General features: G+C 39.3%; 4 protein-coding genes across 4 annotated transcripts; all 4 read right to left on the bottom strand.

Moving 5' to 3' along the window:
- Nucleotides 1-4736: 4736 nt before the first annotated feature.
- LOC116009747 (linoleate 13S-lipoxygenase 3-1, chloroplastic-like) lies at nt 4737-9146 on the bottom strand. Its single transcript, XM_031248875.1, has 6 exons — nt 8722-9146; nt 8220-8500; nt 7396-7633; nt 6890-7216; nt 6257-6752; nt 4737-5957 (listed from the first exon to the last, which is right to left on the bottom strand). The coding sequence occupies exons 1-6, from the start codon at nt 9080-9082 to the stop codon at nt 4934-4936; spliced, it is 2727 nt and encodes a 908-aa protein (XP_031104735.1). The 5' UTR covers nt 9083-9146; the 3' UTR covers nt 4737-4933.
- A 1429-nt stretch (nt 9147-10575) lies between these two features.
- Nucleotides 10576-11383, bottom strand: LOC116003773 (classical arabinogalactan protein 6-like). The gene has a single exon (XM_031243700.1). It carries the CDS (start codon nt 11300-11302, stop codon nt 10859-10861), a length of 444 nt encoding a protein of 147 aa, XP_031099560.1. The 5' UTR covers nt 11303-11383; the 3' UTR covers nt 10576-10858.
- Nucleotides 11384-11998: 615 nt separating this feature from the next.
- LOC116011211 (subtilisin-like protease SBT1.4) lies at nt 11999-14407 on the bottom strand. The gene has a single exon (XM_031250742.1). It carries the CDS (start codon nt 14396-14398, stop codon nt 12101-12103), a length of 2298 nt encoding a protein of 765 aa, XP_031106602.1. The 5' UTR covers nt 14399-14407; the 3' UTR covers nt 11999-12100.
- Nucleotides 14408-15657: 1250 nt separating this feature from the next.
- Nucleotides 15658-18089, bottom strand: LOC116011061 (subtilisin-like protease SBT1.4). The gene has a single exon (XM_031250573.1). It carries the CDS (start codon nt 18068-18070, stop codon nt 15761-15763), a length of 2310 nt encoding a protein of 769 aa, XP_031106433.1. The 5' UTR covers nt 18071-18089; the 3' UTR covers nt 15658-15760.
- Between the last annotated feature and the right edge of the window lie 426 nt (nt 18090-18515).

Here is an 18515-nt window from a genome sequence, read left to right as displayed (position 1 = left end):
CTAATCAATTATTTATATACATTTATTTTCTTATACTTATATCTAAAAATGTAGTATATATACATATATACATACAACGGCTATATATGGAGTGGGGGTGGGGTGAGTGGGGGCAGCTGCCCCCACTGCCCCCATACTGGCTCCGCCAGTGCCTCTAGCTTGCTCTACCATTATATATGCATTAAAAGTCTTTACCAACATGTTAGTGATTTCAATCTTTACGTTCCTAACACTATTTATGACCAAAACAGAGTCTTCCGAGCTCCTAGTCATAAGTGTTGTAAATTGTAATCTTAAAATTTTGTACTTAACCTATGTCCAATTATGTTATTACACATTTTTAAAAAATAATGGAGAAAACACGTATTTTTATTCTTGTCAAAAAATTATAATTTTTTAAACATTTTTTAAAAAAATTATGACTATTTATAGTTTTATTTTTTATTTTTATTTCTTTACATATTATAATGACATCCGCATATTGCAAGACGGGACTATTGGAGGTACGCAACTAATATTTTAGAATATCAAAAATCATAGATAATTTATTTTTATTGGTGTCGGAAGGAGTAATCATAATACAATAATAGGTCAATTAAGTAGCGATTGCAAGCTAAGTGTAATTATTAGATGGGATTGAACCCACAAATATATATATAATTCCTATAAATCGTTGTGCCTTAGAATTCAAGGCAACTCTTCATGTTTCCCATTTTGCAATAATATAGTGTAACCCCTTAGGGCTTTAGGTAAAACTCCGTAAAATGGATAGATATATAGGATATTATCACATTTCTCACATAAAGACAGATCCGATCAGATCAAATCAGATGCCACACTTTTTTGTACACTTTTTTTTTCTTTTTTTTTAATTACAAGGCTAGGGTGTAAGAATAAATTCTTTCACCAATTCCTTTATTATTAAACTGTATTATATGAAATTCAAACTCCCTAATTTACTAAGTTTTATGTCAGTTTTATATGTATAATAATGGTTTAAATAACACAATTATATTACACGCTTTTAGTAACTGCTTTGAGTCTTTTTTATGGACCCGGCAACAATACAGTTCGTAATATAATACCTAATTTCAATCTTAAACAATCTGCATTGACTACATGATGGTGCCTCCACAGCACAACCCAACTAGTTGACTCATCCAAAATAGGTAGATAAGTTTTGCTTTGCTAGCAACTGCATGATTTGAATCTTATCAAGGACCAAAATTTTGTTATGGGTACTAATTTACAAAATTTAGAGGCATGTAACCTGTAAGTAGAAACGGTGATAGATCCTTAAGTGACTTGACCCTTGCACCATTTCTTCTATAGGCTAGACTCCATTTTGAATCTTGAAACCATACATTAATACTCAGAGAACCTAAACTATAATCATTATATTGTGGAATATGATTCATATTGCAAGGTAGTTCATTGACATACATGTTTATTTTTAGTATATTGAATGTTCATTTTTACTGTATTAAATGTTCGTATATCTTTTTAAAATTTATTTTTAGTATATTACAAGTTTATTTTTGTTATACTTATTAAAAACAAACTATAATACATTAAAAATGAACGTTAATAGGATTTGAACCCTACATGGCTACACCCTGCGACTAGATCGACTTAATAATAAATATAAATGAGATAATATGGTTTCATTAATTTGGTATAGGCCAACATCATCATCTATATATATTCATGAATTCCACGTCAAGTAATTTAAATGACAGTTGTAAAATTAAAGAAAAAAATTGCCCTGATATTAGGGGTGTTTTTGGACAAAAATTGATTGGTGAAGAGTAATAGTTTCCAGTTTCCACTCAAAAACACATCAAAAAGACGTAATATGATAACATCAATCCAAGAAATCCTCAACCACTTCCTACCGCCAACAATCGTTTTAATTAGGTGAGTCATTGTTTTGTAATCTTCCACCGCCCAATTTATTAGGCTCTATTCTAGTCAAACAAATTAAAAGAATTAATAATAATAGTCACGCTATATTAAAACAAATTAAGAGAATTAATAATAAGAATTATATATATATGTGTGTGAATGATTAGCAACGAATGTGGACTCTAGACAAAACAGTTTGTATGTTTTGGATGTCTCAGAGACCGGATGATGTCTTGTTTACTGTTGATTGTGTTAGTATAATTAGATCACGGTGTTTGTTTTCTTTCTCCTTGTATCAAAAAGAAAAAAAAAAAATCTACTTAGCAATAAAATACAAAAAAGAGTCAATTGAGTAATGGTATAACAAGAGGTAAATATTAGGAAGTAAGTCTAAGAAGTTAATTAATGTAGCAAGCTAAGACTCTTGTTGTCTAATGACATCATTCATAAAGTATTTTGTGATAAGTATTATACTATTCGTCTATTCATGAATTAACCAATAATCCTATCACAAGATAGTCAAATCACATTATATATAAAAACATATAGATTAGACTATATTATTCTGATTCAAACATAAATAAAATTTACGCAATACACATTATTAAATAGTGATTGCGAGAGTCAAATTTCTTTTGTCATCCCAAAGACTTTTTCATTGAGAGGACACCCGGCCTAACTAGCACTTAATTGGCCAAGGAAACTGGGAAAGTCAAAAGCTAACAAATTAAAGGAAAACAAATCAAATATGAAATATGATATAGACAAATTAATTAAGCCTAATATAATAATAATAATAAAAGCATTTAATTAAATGTGTGACGTGGATCATGCAACTAACCAAACTTCTTATATGATCCAACGTACAAAGTGCATGCTTTTCGTGAATTCTGATGAATTGTAACTACAAACACCTTTGCATTGCCCAAACATAAAGACTTGAATTGCTTTTACCCATGTTGCATGCTTTCTATTTTTATTTGTTGATTTTTTATTATTTAAAAATTTTCCCATTGGCTTCTTAATCTTCTCTCCCTGGCGGCATTATCCTACGTGGCTAGAATGATGATGAAGTCACACATGTTTCCCTAGCTACCTTACCCATTCATCCAATTAGAAGTTATGTTTAAATGTAATAATGTCTAAGTTAACATCACCTATTCAATTAACTCACCGTTGTCAAAGACCTTATGGTCAAACTGCATGAATTGACTCTCCTAAATGGAAGAACATGGGTTCAAGTCTCTCTTATCAAGATCGCAACCTGACTCATTGAACCAAGAATATATTACTCCAACAATATTCAAATAAAAAATCCACCACTTGTTTATGCATATATTATAATTATATAATGTAGATCTTCTTTATTCTACTGTTTTTTTTTTAAATTAAGATTTCATCTTTATTACTTTCGATTTGATGGAAAATATCTTTATGAGGTGTTACTTTAAAGTCAAAAAATGGTAGCTAGCTACTGGCATGAGATCCAAGTCAGGCTGCAGTATGCAAATCTGGAAAAAAGAAAATAAGATGTTGCCAATTGCCATGTAACCACACGATTAAAGCGAAGAATTCTGAAACATCTTTGCATTTATTATATCACGTTTGAAGAAAATACTCTTCAATGTGTATACATATATGTGTGTGTGAACAAATACATGCATGCATCTTCACTACCAATCCCAATTTTGTACATAATGTTGATATAATATACTTTGGTTAATCTAGAGAGAGAAAAAAAAAAGGGGGGGGGGGGGGGCTTAGAATTTTATTTTATTTATAAATCTTGCTTTAATAAAATCATAACATGTTACGAAATAAAGTTTATACCATGGACCAAGGTTCATGTAACAAGATCTAATATAATATTACAGGTTTATTTTTAATTTAGTATATTACAATTTACAAGTTCATTTTGACTTACAATAATTAAAAATGAACTTGTAGTAAACTAATAACGAATTTATACCAAATATAATAAACATGTAGTACATTAAAAATGAACATCTAACAACCAACTTAGTTGACGTGAGTGACCATACGCTCCCATCCTCTAAAAAAAGATCGAACACATTTCATATGAAGAAACCATCTAGCTAACACACCTCATGGTCTGACATTCTGGGTGCGTGATATAATTTGCCACGGCGAAAAGAGTTTTTAGTCTTTTTACCATTTACCAAATAAGGCTATAAGGCCCAAATAGCATTTGGGTTGTATTAGGCTTCTGGCACTGCATTGGACCATTGTATAAGGATTGATCAAACGGTTGCATTGGTTAATGGGCTATTTTCACATAGGCTTTCTCTTTATTTGTGGGTATTTTTATGTTGAGCTATCCTCTTATTTGTTTGTGCTCCAATAAATTGATGAAATATGTTTGATCAGATACTACAATGTATTAGAGTTAGATGTATTAAAAAAACTAACCAAATCAAAATAATTTGATTAATCAGTTTGTAATTGAATTATTGGTTTCACGGTTAATATTGGACTGATAAACAATATAATTTTAATGCTGAGTTTTCAGGTGTCAAAAGAGGATTTCGTAATATTAAGGTGGAACTTGATTATTTACCAAAAAAAGGTGGAACTTAGGAAGAAAATACATATGCAGAGTTTCTTATGAATTTAGCTTTGACAAGTATGAAATTTAGGTACTTTAGCATTGATTCAATTCTTAAAGAATATTAGAGAGACTTTTCGACTCGGAGCCAGATATGAATTAGTTAACAATACAGCTGTGAATGAAGTCCTCAAAGAGCATTATATTAAATGATGCTATGAATCAAATTTTCAAAAAAATGTTTTCTGGTGACCCTTCAAGTTGATTAGTGATTACAAAAATAGTCATAATTATTCCAAAATGAAAATAACAAGAGTTCAGATCAAGGGCAAACTTTTACACAAAATAAAAACACATAGATAAAACCATAAATAAGCTAGGTACATCATATATATTCAACAACATTGTCCACACAAAACAAGCTTGCATATAGATACATTCATGATTGGATTTATAGAACAATCAGATAGTGACGCTGTTGGGAATACCTCTACACGTAACCCCGGGACCGGAGCTCGGAGTAAGAAGTTCATAAGGTATAACCCCGGCACCGCACCTATTCTTCAAGCTCGGGTTGTGATTCCGACTATCAATCTCCTCCTCAATCTGACCAATATCCGCCGAGAATTCATAGAACGCCTCGACCATAGCAGCATCCGAGGTCCACGTCGAAGGATGCGGTCTCTCTCCCAAGTATTCCTCGTCCGGGGAATGAGTAGACAGCGTATCCACCACGGCGATCAGCTTCGTCGCGTCCGGCTTGCTCGGTAGCGCCTTGAAGAAGTACTTTTGAGGGTCGGAGACGAACACGGCGTACTCCGGGTCGTTCTCGTCGGGGATTAATCGCCGCATTAGCGTCGGCCGGTTCGGCAGGTACCCGCCGTAGGCGTATTGCCCGAAGTTTAGCGCGGCGTGCTGGGCGGAACAGAGCCAAATGATGGTGGTGAGAATGGACGCCAGGTCGGCTGGAGATTCTAAAGTGGGCCACCACTCCGCATTACGCAGGTCAACGTGCCCGACGTTGACCGCCTCGGAATACCACGCCTGAAGCTCCCGATCATTGCAGACCCGGTCGGAATCCGGGTAGTAATGGTTCACGTAAGTCGTGACCCACTTCTGAATTGCCTCCCAAATCAAGAGCCCATCCGTCGCGTACGGGTAATCCTCGATCAGAAGCTTTAGCCCGTGCGGCTGGGTCGGGTCTGTCACGGCCATTCCTCTTCGAATCAGGTCGGCCGGGAGATTTTCAAGATCGAATCGCCAGAAACTCTTGTATGCCGCTGCGCTAATCTGCATCGCGTAACGCCCGGGAGTGAAGCAAGATTCAACAACGCCCTCGTTATTGATCAAAGTCTGGCGAGCCAAGGCATTGATTTCCAGCGTGTATCTCATGTGCGGATCGAGAAGCTTGTAGATTGGATGCATCGCACTTAATTGTCTATGTGCAGACAGAATGAAAGGTTCCATGGACGCATGGGTGCGCAACCTGCATTTATCAAACAAAAATCAATGAATCTCAAAGACAAACTATCACTTCCATCCATTACTCCCAGTAGGAGTGACTTATAGTCATTTATGTTGAATTGGACAGTTATAAATAACCTAAACTGATCTATCTTCTTATGATCCAGCAACCTAAAACTGGTTAAGAGGAATTGGACAGTTATGAATAACTTAAATTGATCTATCTCCTTATGATCCAGCAACCTAAAACTGGTTAAGATCATAATTTGAATTTCTACCAAGTAATAAACATTTTCGGAGAGTGATTATGATAAGGTTTACCAATGGTGAATAAGTTGATGAACACTGGCATCATTTGCCCAGACATGAGCTTTAGCTATCTGCCACATCCAAAACGAGGTTGCATTGCCGTCCGGCGTGACGACCCGCTTCGACCGGGAAACAGGGCCGTTTGCGGGGAGGCAAAGCTCTATAGCAATTGGTTTAAGAGTTCCATTATCTGTCAGGAATAATATGGTCCGTGTAGCATAAATTGCACGGCCGTCAAGGGCATTAATCCGATCAACAAACGGCAAATAAACGTCGTGATAATCGACAATGTACAACTTGTTTGAATCCAGGGCTTCTTGGACACTCATCCCGTTAAGATAAGGAAGAATGTGGTCTTCTTTGAGCGCAGATTCCAGCGGCCCGTACACCGCAGGATCAAGCTTGCTGACCGGAGGAAAAACCCGAAGCCGTTCGATGTGGACAGGACTGATCCCTGCTAACATTTGCCTCGCGAACTCGCCATCTCGCAGCCACGCCAGCTTATCCTCTGAGAAATGACAGAACAGAGTAAGACTCAGAAACAGAAAATGTTTAGGCCCTTTTGTTAAAATAGTTAACAGATATCAGTTAACAGCCATTTACTAAACAGAGAAAAAGAAACAGATAATGGCGGATTGGGATTACTTCCAAGGATGGTGGGAATGTTGAACTTTAAAACGTCGGCGTCTTTGAACTTCTGGACGATTTTGGGCAGTGGGAGTTTCTCCACGACATCTTCCTTAATTCCTAGCTTGTTAAACAGGGTTTCACTGTAAATGCTGTCAAGATCCTGGAAACCTTGAAAATCCATGTTCTTCTCCGACAGCTTCGCCTGTAGCCCTGGAAGTAAATTGTGCATTGTTCCCCTCAGCCTCGCACTCAGAAAAGCATCGCGCTTTGGATCGTCGAATTGCTCGTCCCTTGGAACATACATTTGCGCTGGCTTCTCCAATCGGCTCTCGCAACTTGGGTCTAAACAAACGACAATAAAACATCATTAACCAAATCAAAAATAGTACCAGAAGCATAACAGAAAACGCACTAATGTCATTAATCAAATTGGAAATAGTACAAAAAACAGAAAACACACTAATGTCATTAACCAAATTGAAAATATTACGAAAATAGAAAATAGAAAACAGAAAACGGACCGGTGATGCATGGCGGGCGACCAGTTCGACAACGCCGAGGATAAGGAATGGCTTCACCGCCGAGCGTGGGACGAACAAAATCAACACCCTTGTCAGGGTTCCCCAAATCATTGTAAACATCAAAATCGAAAATCCGGTCATGTAATTGCCGGACGCCACTGCCATCTCCCCTTAAATCTCTGAGCTCTTCCTCCCTTAACGCTTTCAAACCTTCAGGTGTCTCATGAGGCAAGTATGGCTGCCAATCAAAAACCCAAACATCATTCCAATTATCATTATATTTCTGAAAGTATCATTTCAATCATTATTACCACTCAAACACAACTATGCCAGATGTCAATGTCCCAAACCAAACATGGAAAACGTGCTTGGAATGAGATGCACTTTAACAAGGAAAGTTTCTCTGGCTACTTTAGATACCAAAAATTAGTGCATATCCCATAAAGATTACCACAAATTATGATGCCCTTTATTTCACCATTTTCTAACTTTTGAAACCTCTTTAAAAAAAGCACTTCCTTTTCAGTATAGTTTCTTTTTTGGAAAAAATTATAATGACCAGATAATAATAACTTAATATTAACAATCAAGCTACCACATGTCATTGATCCACCTTGCAATTCTAAGGTTGACTCATGATTGTTCACAATTTACATACTAAATGTTCACAATTTGAATTGTGAACATTTAGTATGTGAATTGTGAATATTCAGTTGTGAAAATTCAACATATAAATTGTGAACGGTAAATTGTGTATTTTGTAAAGTGGATCCAGGTTTACACAAAGAAACAGAAGAAAAACAAGAAATAGTAAGCAGATACACCTTATTGGAGAAGAAAATCCTTTTTCTGGGATAATTTTTCTTGGACTGAACCCATGAACTGCAGGGGAAATGAACTGGACCACTAGAAAACCCTTCAACAGTAATATTTTCAAGAAAGAATTCCTGTTGATGTTTGTTAACCACCGTTATAGCACCTGGACACCCAAAATTGGTGTCCACTTCAAACTCAGCACTGTAATTAACTGTCTCTGTTTTCATCCCAGTTTTCACCGCCCAGTCTTTCAACACCGCCGGTTCACTCTTCCTCGGACCCTTGGTTTCTGCAAAAAAAAGTTTCGATTCTATCTCAGAAAAAAAAAAAACGACACCAGAAAAGTATAACATAGGATAGCTAAGGATCTTGTAGTCCAGTGGCATCAAACCTCTTCCTTTATACGGGAGGTACTGAATACTGACTCTTGTACTTCAATAGGTTGAGAAAGTAGTTGTAGTAGTTATGCACAGATACTGCATAAAAAAAATAGGATATTATTGAACTTACTAGGATCAATTTCTGTGCTGATAAGCTCCAACACAACGTTCCTTCCCAACTGATCAGTAAAAGCATCCAAACGTTTGATCAAAGCCTCCTTAAACCCTGCCTCCTTCTTGTTCCTCACAGTCACCACCGCTCTGACCTTAAACTTCACCGCTTTCTCAGGAACCATCTTAAACACTCTCTGCTCAACGCTCACAGACGCCATTGGACCGATCCTCACGCCGCCCCTCCTCAAACGCAGCCGGTTCGCGTGAACCCGGTTCTCAAGATTCACCAGCGCACTCGATGAAGAAAGGAACAAAACCGGCTTCGCCTTCGCCTTGTCCATCACAGATAAACCCCAGAATTCATTCGCAAGCGCCATGCTTAATTAGCTTTCTCCTTGTCTCAGAGAGGGATGGAGATGATGTTAAGGTTGTCGGTTTCGATTCCTCTCCACCCCGAAGTTGAAACGCGGGTTTATATATATATGGGCAGAGCAACTGAGCAAGCGTCGTTTAATAAGGCCATTAAAATTTTAAGGAAAAAGTGTCAAATAGGCTACTGAACTTATTGTGTTTGTGCAATTAGGCCATTAAACTTAAAAAGTGTGCAATTCAACCATCAAACAAGCAAAATTTGTGCAATTGCACCATTTTTACAAATTTTTTTAATTCAATTAGAGTTAAAAACATTTCAATATTGACTCCCAACTAGTATGGTAGAAGAAAATGTCACTCTTAATACATATATGTTAGTAATATAATTGGATTTTACAAGAAATTTTTTGTAAAAATGGTTCAATTGCACAAATTTTGCTTGTTTGATGGTTGAATTGCACACTTTTTAAGTTCAATGGCCCAATTGCACAAAATCGATAAGTTCAGTGGCCTATTTGACACTTTTCCGAAATTTTAAATTACAATTATTTGGCAGTGACAAACACAAATTAAGTAATCAATTGTATGATGATCCTTTTTGATGTACTAGTGTCACCTAAAGAGCACTTAACTTTATGTTTATGGGAAAGATGAGAAGTTGACATAACAAGAAAAAGATAAAAACGGTATATGAAAAGATTTCTGCATTGCATGCACCGACCACCGGCCGGTAAGGTAACATGCAACTATCACATCCTCAAAATTTTCCTATTAATCCTTTAATTGGTAAATGAAACAATAAAATTATGTATATTATATTGTTAGTGTTAATTAACTATATTTAAGATAAGATTATGGAGCTCGATCTAGAGCATATATAGTTTGAAGTAGTCGTCGAGAATGCAAAATATAATGCGGGCATAATCCACGCACCGTCCAGTCGTCCACTTCACCTTGTATGATGAGCTAGCTTGTGTGAACGATGAGGTCGGTTTTGCTGCGGAGACCCAACTCATCCAAATAAATTAATCATTTGCTCTAAAATTCAAGCTTATAATTAACATAATCATTCTACTCAAAAAAAAAGTTGACCCCATTGTTGGAGCATCATTTTCATACTTTAAAAAGTTAGATTATTGACAACATTAAAGCCATGTTTGGTTCTGTTTGATTTGATTAAAACAACAATTAGCTTTTTAGTAACAGCATATTGCTCCAACGTTAAAATTCAAAAAGCTGTCCAACAGGTTTTTTGATCAGTTTTTTAGAATAATTATTAGCTAAAAGCTAATTTACCAACCATGCTATCAACTAGTCAATATACCATCCAATCAGCTATAAGTTATTTACCAAACATTTATCAGTTTTTTACCAAACATTCATAAAACTATTTCATGAGTGAAGTTAGATAGGATAAATATGTTTCTGGTCACGAGTGGATTATTGCCAGCATTCAACGCATAAAAAAAATAAAAATAAAAAATTCTCACACCAACAATAGCATGGCAAGTAATAGGTTGTATTTCTTTTATCACTGAAATACAATAGTTCATGATAAATCCAACTACCATCTCAAGAATGGATACTAGGGGATTATAATAAGAACCATGTCGCCGTTTGCCGGAGAATATATAGACGCCGTAAATTTGAGCCTCATGACTACTTGACAATGGCGTCACCGCCTCAGAGTGTTAAAGAATTTATGCCTAATAACAACGTAGTATGAAACTTTTTTTTTTTTTTTTTGGTTGGCATTTTAGTTCTTTAAGATTTCACGGGATCTAGAAGAAGAATCCGGCAACGGCAGCAGCTCCGAGAGCAGCGGAGACCTTTAAAGCTGCGGCGCCGCCTTCATCATCTGCGGGTGCCTCAGCAGGAGCATCGGAAGGCCCATCAGCTACGGGGCTGGCGGCGCTGTCTGGGGCCGGAGGTGATGAGGGCTCCGCTTCGGGGGTTCCGGCGGGGGATCCCGCCGGCGATTCAGTCTCCGTTGAGGCGGCCGCAGGGGAATCCGACGAAGATCCGGCCAATGGGCTGCCCGCCGACGGAGAGGCTGCATCGGCTTTCTTTGGTGCGGCTGCCGGTGATGCTTGAGGAGCGCCCGTAGCTTTCTCCGGTGCGCCGGCGGGGGCGGCAGACGGGCTGCTGCTCGGGGAGCTAGCGGCCGAGGCCATTCCGGCAACGACGACAAAGAGGAGGGCAAAAATAACAACCTGGTTGGCCATTATTGTTGCTTTCCGATCCTTTGTTATGGCAGTATTTCTCTAAAACAATTGAAAATGGAAAAAAAAAATAGAGAAATACTGCACGGCCAAAGGGTGAATTGAACGGTGATGTTTGGAGGCTTTTTATACGGCCGAACGGCACCGGAGATGGCGGACGAAGCGGCTGGATAAGCTTCATTTCCGATATCCAATATTCATCAAAGGTATTTGTGGATCAAAAATCTTTGCATGCATGGTGGAGATTGGTTTGTTAATTTTAATTAACAAAAAAAAACTATATTTTTAAGGAAAAAAAGTACTCACATATGGATAAACAAATAAAAAACCATGGCCTATTATTTTATAATCAATTAAAATATGTAATTATCATCGGATAAAAATAACATTAAAAAATGTAATATTATTTTAGAATAAATTACCTTAATTAATTTATATAAACATTTATGGATGGCCACATGCACCGCCACAAGAAACTAACTGGATCAAGAACTTAGGAGAACAGGATGGAGAACTTAAGAGTTTGATAAGGATTGGACCGCTCATAATTCATAATGGAGTAGGACTAGAGTTTATTATTCCCAATATAATAATAACTCCCAATATGAGATAGTCTAGAAAATAATAAATTTAAGTAACAAATTTATTTGTTTAATATTAAATAAGTTAAAGAAAATAATATGAAATAAATAAAAATAATTTTGCATAACTAACATTATTTATTAATAGATAGTCCACAACAATTTGTACAGTGGATTTATTTCAATACATGGGTTATACTAGGCCCATTTTAGCACACATTTATAGTGCAGATCGAGTCCCATTTAGCCAAAGAACAGCTATTGGACTACTAACAATGTGCACCCCATCTTCCCAAGCAATTGACCCATATGAGTTATCATAACTCCCTGAGTTAACATTCGTAAAAGTTATTTCGTACGATAGCGTATCAGTCTTCTCATCAAACACTAATTTGGCTGGTGATACGCTTACTTGTACTCCTAAGGGAGCATTCACTTTGACCTCATAAACAACATATTTTTTACTCCCGACATTTTTAACTGATCTCTTGTATTTTACCTCGTTTTGGTCCGAAAAAACAACTGAAAAAGCTGGATAGTTTAGAGACCCGGGTGTGTCCAGATTTTGCACTCTGCAATTCACTGTGGAGGGATCCTTTACGAACAGGGATATTTGATCTTTGTCGTATCCAATGGTACATAAGAAGGCCACGTAATCATTCACTCCTAGGTCGTAAACTAGACCCGGATCCAGCGCTCTATTCGGGTCAACATGGCCGGCTCCGTGAATATACGCGGTGGATTGATTGCCATAGGCTTGATCGATAAAATTGTTTCCGGCATTGTCGACGGTGTAAGCAGTTGTCATGAGCGCGGATTTGATGGCGGCGGGGCTCCATGTTGGATGAGCTTTTCTAAGCAGGGCAGCCAAGCCGCTGACGTGGGGACACGCCATGGACGTGCCGGAGATGATATTAAATTCCACCCGTCTCTTGTCCATCTCCGATTCAGACGGGCTCTCCGCTCCGGTCCAACCCGCTAAGATGTTAACCCCAGGAGCAATCACGTCAGGTTTTAAAATTTCTAACGTCAAAGCATTCGGGCCGCGGCTTGAGAAACCCGCCACTCGGGGCGCGGACAGCGAGGTTCCGATTACTGTTCCCCTGAATACAATTGCGGCAGTGGGCGACGGGTCCGACTTTATATATTCATAGATTTTGTTTCCGTCCGTTTCATCCACGTTTGTCGCCGGAATCACATGTGCGTTTGCAAAAATGAATTCACCCCAACCAGTGTAACCAGCAATGATCATTCCAACGCCGCCGGCTTCTCTTACAGCAAATCCTTTATCAACGTCGAGATTGCCTCCGGGCTGACAGAACACGATCTTTCCGGTGACTATGGTAGCGTTGAGTTCTCCGGAGTAACAGTAAGCGCTGCCGGCATCGCCACCGTAGACCACCGGAAGTTTGTGGTCACCGAGTGGTTTACCGGAGTAGAACGACATACCAGTGAAAATCCTACCGTCTCCTAATACCACGTCAGTCGGGAATGTCCGATCAATGGTGGAAGCACCGACCGTTAGAATCCATGGCGCGACGTTCACGGCAGTTAATGGATCGGGACCGGAATTTCCGGCGGAGCAGGAGACGACAACGCCGTGCTCCATTGCACCAAAAGCTCCGATTGCCGTGCTGTCACTGAAGTAGGGTGGCGCGTTGCCACTGGCGCCAACAGAAAGCGAAATCACGTGGACCCCATCTTCAACGGCTTGATCGAACGCAGAGAGGATATCGGAATCGAAACAACCTAAGCTCCAACAGATTTTGTAAACCGCTATTCTGGCTTTTACCGCAATGCCTCTGGCTTCCCCTTTTGCGTATCCGAAAAGGCTCGCGTTGGCAACAATCGAGCCGGCGGCGGTTGTGGCAGTATGCGTTCCATGACCTTCCGTATCTCTCGGAGATTTCGATTCTACCGAATCTTCTATCGGACTTCTCTTAGCAGCTTCGTAGCCTTTGTAGAAAGCACGAGCGCCGATGAGTTTTCGATTACACAGAGTCTTCGGAAAGTCTTTACTATTCTCGCACTTGCCCTTCCAGCTGGAGGGAACAGGGGATAGACCCTTGTCGGAGAAGCTAGGCCTCTCCGGCCAGATTCCAGTGTCGAGAACCCCCACTATAACATCATCTCCATAATCAGAGTTTGGCCAGAGGCCAGACGAGTCTGTTAAGCCTAAAAACTCAGGGGAGTGGGTGGTGTGGAGCTGGCGGGCTTGATCGGGCATGACGGAGATCACGCCGGGGATGTTACGCAGTTCAGACGCTTGGGAAGGCGTCAGGCGAGCGGAAAAACCGTGTGCGACGCGGCCATAGGTGTACAAGAGCTCAGATGGAGGAGAAAGGCGGCGGATGATGGAGGAATACCAGTCATGATGGGTGGCGAAAAAATGGGGCTTCTTGGATTTCGACATGTAGACAATAAAGGTTTCCTGATTTTCCGATGAGGTGGAGAGATTGACTGAAACCAGGCATAAGAATATAAAAAGGAAGGTGTAAGCAAATGAGGGAGTCGCCATTGATGTGGATCGGAGGTGAGTCTGAATTATCATTACAAAAAACACAAAGCTCTATTTATAGGCTCTGAAGTCTGAACGCCAAAGTGATTCTACACAAATCACCGTGAGCCTACTTGGTAAACAAAATTTTTATTTATTTGTACCAAAACGTGCCTACTTTTTTTTTTTTTTCTTAAAACCGGGCCTAATTAAAAATTGACGAATTAGAAAATATAAACCAGCTAATGATTGTTGTTTTTGAAAACCAGCTAATGATTGTTTATTGACATGTTTTTAATTCCAGTGAATTTCCAGTGCACTGTAAATGACTTCCAGTCCACTGGAAAGGTTTCCAGTGCACTGGAAATTACTGATAGTGCACTGGATATCACTTCCAGTGCACTAGAAATCATTGATATCCGAATGTTTTATTACTATTTTTTTTGGTTAATGATTTCGTATGGTGTTAGTAGACTTAATTAAACATACTTTTCTATAATAATTAAGTATGTTCATTTTTTGCATGGTGTTTGTAACACCCAGAAAATGTTCACTAGTATTATTTTGACAATAAATATTTTTCAAAATTATTCTAGTATTATATGATACATAATTATACAACTTTATATTTATATGACCTTAAATTATTTGAGATAAATATTATTTATTATTTCTTGAACGTTTCTAGCTAGTATTATATATATATATATATATATATATATATATATATATATATGCTTGCCAAAGACCTTGTGGTCAAGCGGCATAGTTGTGACCCTCCCAAGTGAGAGGTCACAGATTCAATCTTCCGTGGGAACTTTTAGAAAGTTTGTATGAGTGAAATACAAACTGTAGAGTAGCACAATTATATATAAATTTATTTCAATACATCGTTTTCATACAATTTGATATTAGTATAAATTTTAGTTCTTTTTAAAATAAATTTGTGTTCAGTCCGAAACTGAACCATTATTTATTTATTAAAAAAAAAGGAAAAAATGGACAAAGGACCGACCTATGTCAAGAGTGGTAGATATTTAATATTTCTTGAAACAAATTAGTAAAAGTTATATTTTAACTCGTTATATTCATAGGACCAACAACCAAGCGGCTCATGCTTTGGCCAAGGTTGATGGGACTGGTCTATCTCATTACGAGCCTTATTTTTTTGAATTCATTAATCTAATCTTTGAGTTCTTTGCTTTAAAAAAAATAGATAACAAATTTATTTGTTTAATATTAAATAAATTAAAGAAAATAATATGAAATAAATAAAAATATATTTGCACAACCATCATTATTTATTAATAGATAGTCCACAATAATTTGTACAGTGGATTTGTTTCAATACATGGGTCATACTAGGCCCATTTTTGCACACATTTAAAGTGCAGATCGAGTCCCATTTAGCCAAAGAACAGCTATTGGGCTACTAACAGTGTGCACCCCATCTTCCCAAGCAATTGAGCCATATGAGTTATCATATCCCCCTGAGTTAACATTGGTAAAAGTTATTTCGTACGATAGTGTATCAGCCTTCTCATCAAACACTAATTTGGTTGGTGATACGCTTACTTGTACACCTAAGGGAGCATTCACTTTGACCTCATAAACAACATATTTTTCGCTTCCTACATTTTTAACTGATCTCTTGTATTTTATCTCGTTTTGGTCCGAAAAAACAACTGAAAACGCTGGGTAATTTAGAGACCCGGGTGTGCCCAGATTTTGCACGCTGCAATTCACTTTGGAGGGATCCTTTACGAACAGGGATGTTTGATTTTTGTCGTATCCAATGGTACATAAGAATGCCACGTAATCATTCACTCCTAGATCGTAAATTAGACCCGGATCCATGGCTCTATTCGGGTCAACATGGCCGGCTCCGTGAATATACGCGTTGGATTTATCGCCGCTGGCTTGATCGATAAAATTGTTTCCGGCATTGTCGACGGTGTAAGCAGTTGTCATGAGCGCGGATTTGATGGCGGCGGGGCTCCACGTTGGATGAGCTTTTCTAAGCAGGGCAGCCAAGCCGCTGACGTGGGGACACGACATGGACGTGCCGGAGATGATGTTAAATTCTACCCGTCTCTGGTCCATCTCCGATTCCGACGGGCTATTCGCGCCGGTCCAACCCGCTAAGATGTTAACCCCCGGCGCGATGACGTCAGGTTTTAAAATTCCAAACGTTATGAGATTCGGGCCGCGGCTTGAGAAAGACGCCACGCGCGGCGCCGAGGGTGAGGATCCGATTACTGTTCCCCTGAATATAATTGTAGCAGTTGGAGACGGGTCCGACTTTATATATTCATGGATTTCTTTTCCGGCCGTTTCATCAACGTTTGCCGCCGGAATCACATGTGCATTTGCAAGGATCAGTTCACCCCAACCAACGTTCCCATCAACGATCATTCCAACGCCACCGGCTTCTCTCACAGCAAATCCTTTCTCAACGTCGAGATTGCCTCCGGGCTCGCAGAACACGATTTTTCCGGCGACTTTAGTAGCGTTAAGTTCTCCGGAGTAACAGTAATTGCTGTTGGCATCGCCGGCGTAAACCACGGGAATTTGGTAGTCGCCGAGCGGGTCACCGGAGTACAACGAAATGCCAGTGAAGATCCTGCCATCCCCTAATACCACGTCAGCCGGGAATGTCCGATCAATGGTGGAAGCACCGACCGTTAGAATCCATGGCGCGACGTTCACGGCAGTGAATGGTCCGGGACCGGAATTTCCGGCCGAGCAGGAGACGACAATGCCGTGCTGCATTGCACCAAAAGCTCCGATTGCAGTGCTGTCACGGAAGTACTGCGGCGCGTAGCCATTGGCGCCAACGGAAAGCGAAATCACGTGGACCCCATCTTCAACGGCTTGATCGAATGCAGAGAGGATATCGGAATCGAAACAGCCTGAGCTCCAACAGATTTTGTAAACCGCGATTCTGGCTTTTATCGCGACGCCTCTGGCTTCCCCTCGCGCGTATCCGAAAACGCTCGCGTTGGCAACAATCGAGCCGGCGGCGGTTGAGGCAGTATGCGTTCCATGGCCATTCGTATCTCTCGGAGATTTCGAGTCTACCGATTCATCCATCGGACCTCCCTTAGCAGCTTCGAAGCCTTTGTAGAAAGCACGAGCGCCGATGATTTTCCGATTACACAAACTCTCCGGAAAATCCGTACTATTCTCGCATTTTCCCTTCCAGCTGGCGGGAACAGGGGATAGACCCTTGTCGGAGAAGCTAGGCCTCTCCGGCCAAATTCCAGTGTCGAGAACCCCCACTATAACATCATCTCCATAATCAGAGTTCGGCCAGAGGCCAGACGATTCAGCTAAGCCTAAAAACTCAGGGGAATGCGTGGTGTGAAGCTGGCGGGCTTGATCCGGCAGGACGGAGATAACGCCGGGGATGTTTCGCAGTTCAGACACTTGGGAAGGCGTCAGGCGAGCGGAGAAGCCGTGTGTAACGTGGCCATAAGTGTACAAGAGCTCAGATGGGAGTTGAGAGAGAGGAGAAAGGCGGCGGATTATGGAGGAATACCAGTCATGATGGGTGGAGAAAAAATGGGGTTTGTTGGATTTCGACATGTAGACGATAAAGGTCTCCTGATTCTCCGATGAAGTGGAGAGATTGACTGAAACAAGGCATAATAATATGAAAAGGAAGGTGTAAGCAAAAGAGGGAGTCGCCATTGATGTGTATCGAAGGTGACTGGTGAGTATGAATTATCAACCAAAAAAAAAAAGCTCTATTTATAGGCTCTGAAAGCACAAAAATCACAATGAGCCTACTTCTTAGTATAGAAAATTATTATTTATTTGTACCAAAATGTCCACATCTCAAGACATAATCATATACCTTTAAGCTACCCTCCCAACGCCTATGTGCCGCGTGGACAATTGTTACACCATGTATATGGTTTACCTTATGAATTCAAATCTAAAAATTATGTATCTATAATTAATAAAATATGTGTCTACTACAATTAACATATTAATTATGTACCTTCAATTTATTTGTTTACAAACTAGATAATTTTTAAGTTTCACAACTTTGATCCTCAACTATGAGGATTTCTCCGATCCACTTTAGTCTTCGATTCTCCAAAAATGTCTCCAAATCCACAATAAACTAACA

This window comes from Ipomoea triloba, chromosome 2 (genome assembly GCF_003576645.1).
Source record: "Ipomoea triloba cultivar NCNSP0323 chromosome 2, ASM357664v1".
In the NCBI taxonomy this organism is placed as follows: Eukaryota; Viridiplantae; Streptophyta; class Magnoliopsida; order Solanales; family Convolvulaceae; genus Ipomoea; species Ipomoea triloba.
Note: the sequence above shows the minus strand (reverse complement) of the source record. Positions and strands in the feature narration are given on the sequence as shown.

What these genes read in the sequence shown, in the direction of transcription:
- LOC116011211 (XM_031250742.1), bottom strand. Translation starts at nt 14,398, where the DNA reads ATGGCGACTCCCTCATTTGCTTACACCTTCCTTTTTATATTCTTATGC.
- LOC116011061 (XM_031250573.1), bottom strand. Translation starts at nt 18,070, where the DNA reads ATGGCGACTCCCTCTTTTGCTTACACCTTCCTTTTCATATTATTATGC.
- LOC116003773 (XM_031243700.1), bottom strand. Translation starts at nt 11,302, where the DNA reads ATGGCCAACCAGGTTGTTATTTTTGCCCTCCTCTTTGTCGTCGTTGCC.
- LOC116009747 (XM_031248875.1), bottom strand. Translation starts at nt 9,082, where the DNA reads ATGGCGCTTGCGAATGAATTCTGGGGTTTATCTGTGATGGACAAGGCG. An exon ending in GGATTTTCTTCTCCAATAAG is followed by an intron (nt 7,634 to 8,219) that starts GTGTATCTGCTT and finishes TTTGATTGGCAG; the next exon opens with CCATACTTGCCTCATGAGAC. An exon ending in CATTCCCACCATCCTTGGAA is followed by an intron (nt 6,753 to 6,889) that starts GTAATCCCAATC and finishes GTCATTTCTCAG; the next exon opens with AGGATAAGCTGGCGTGGCTG.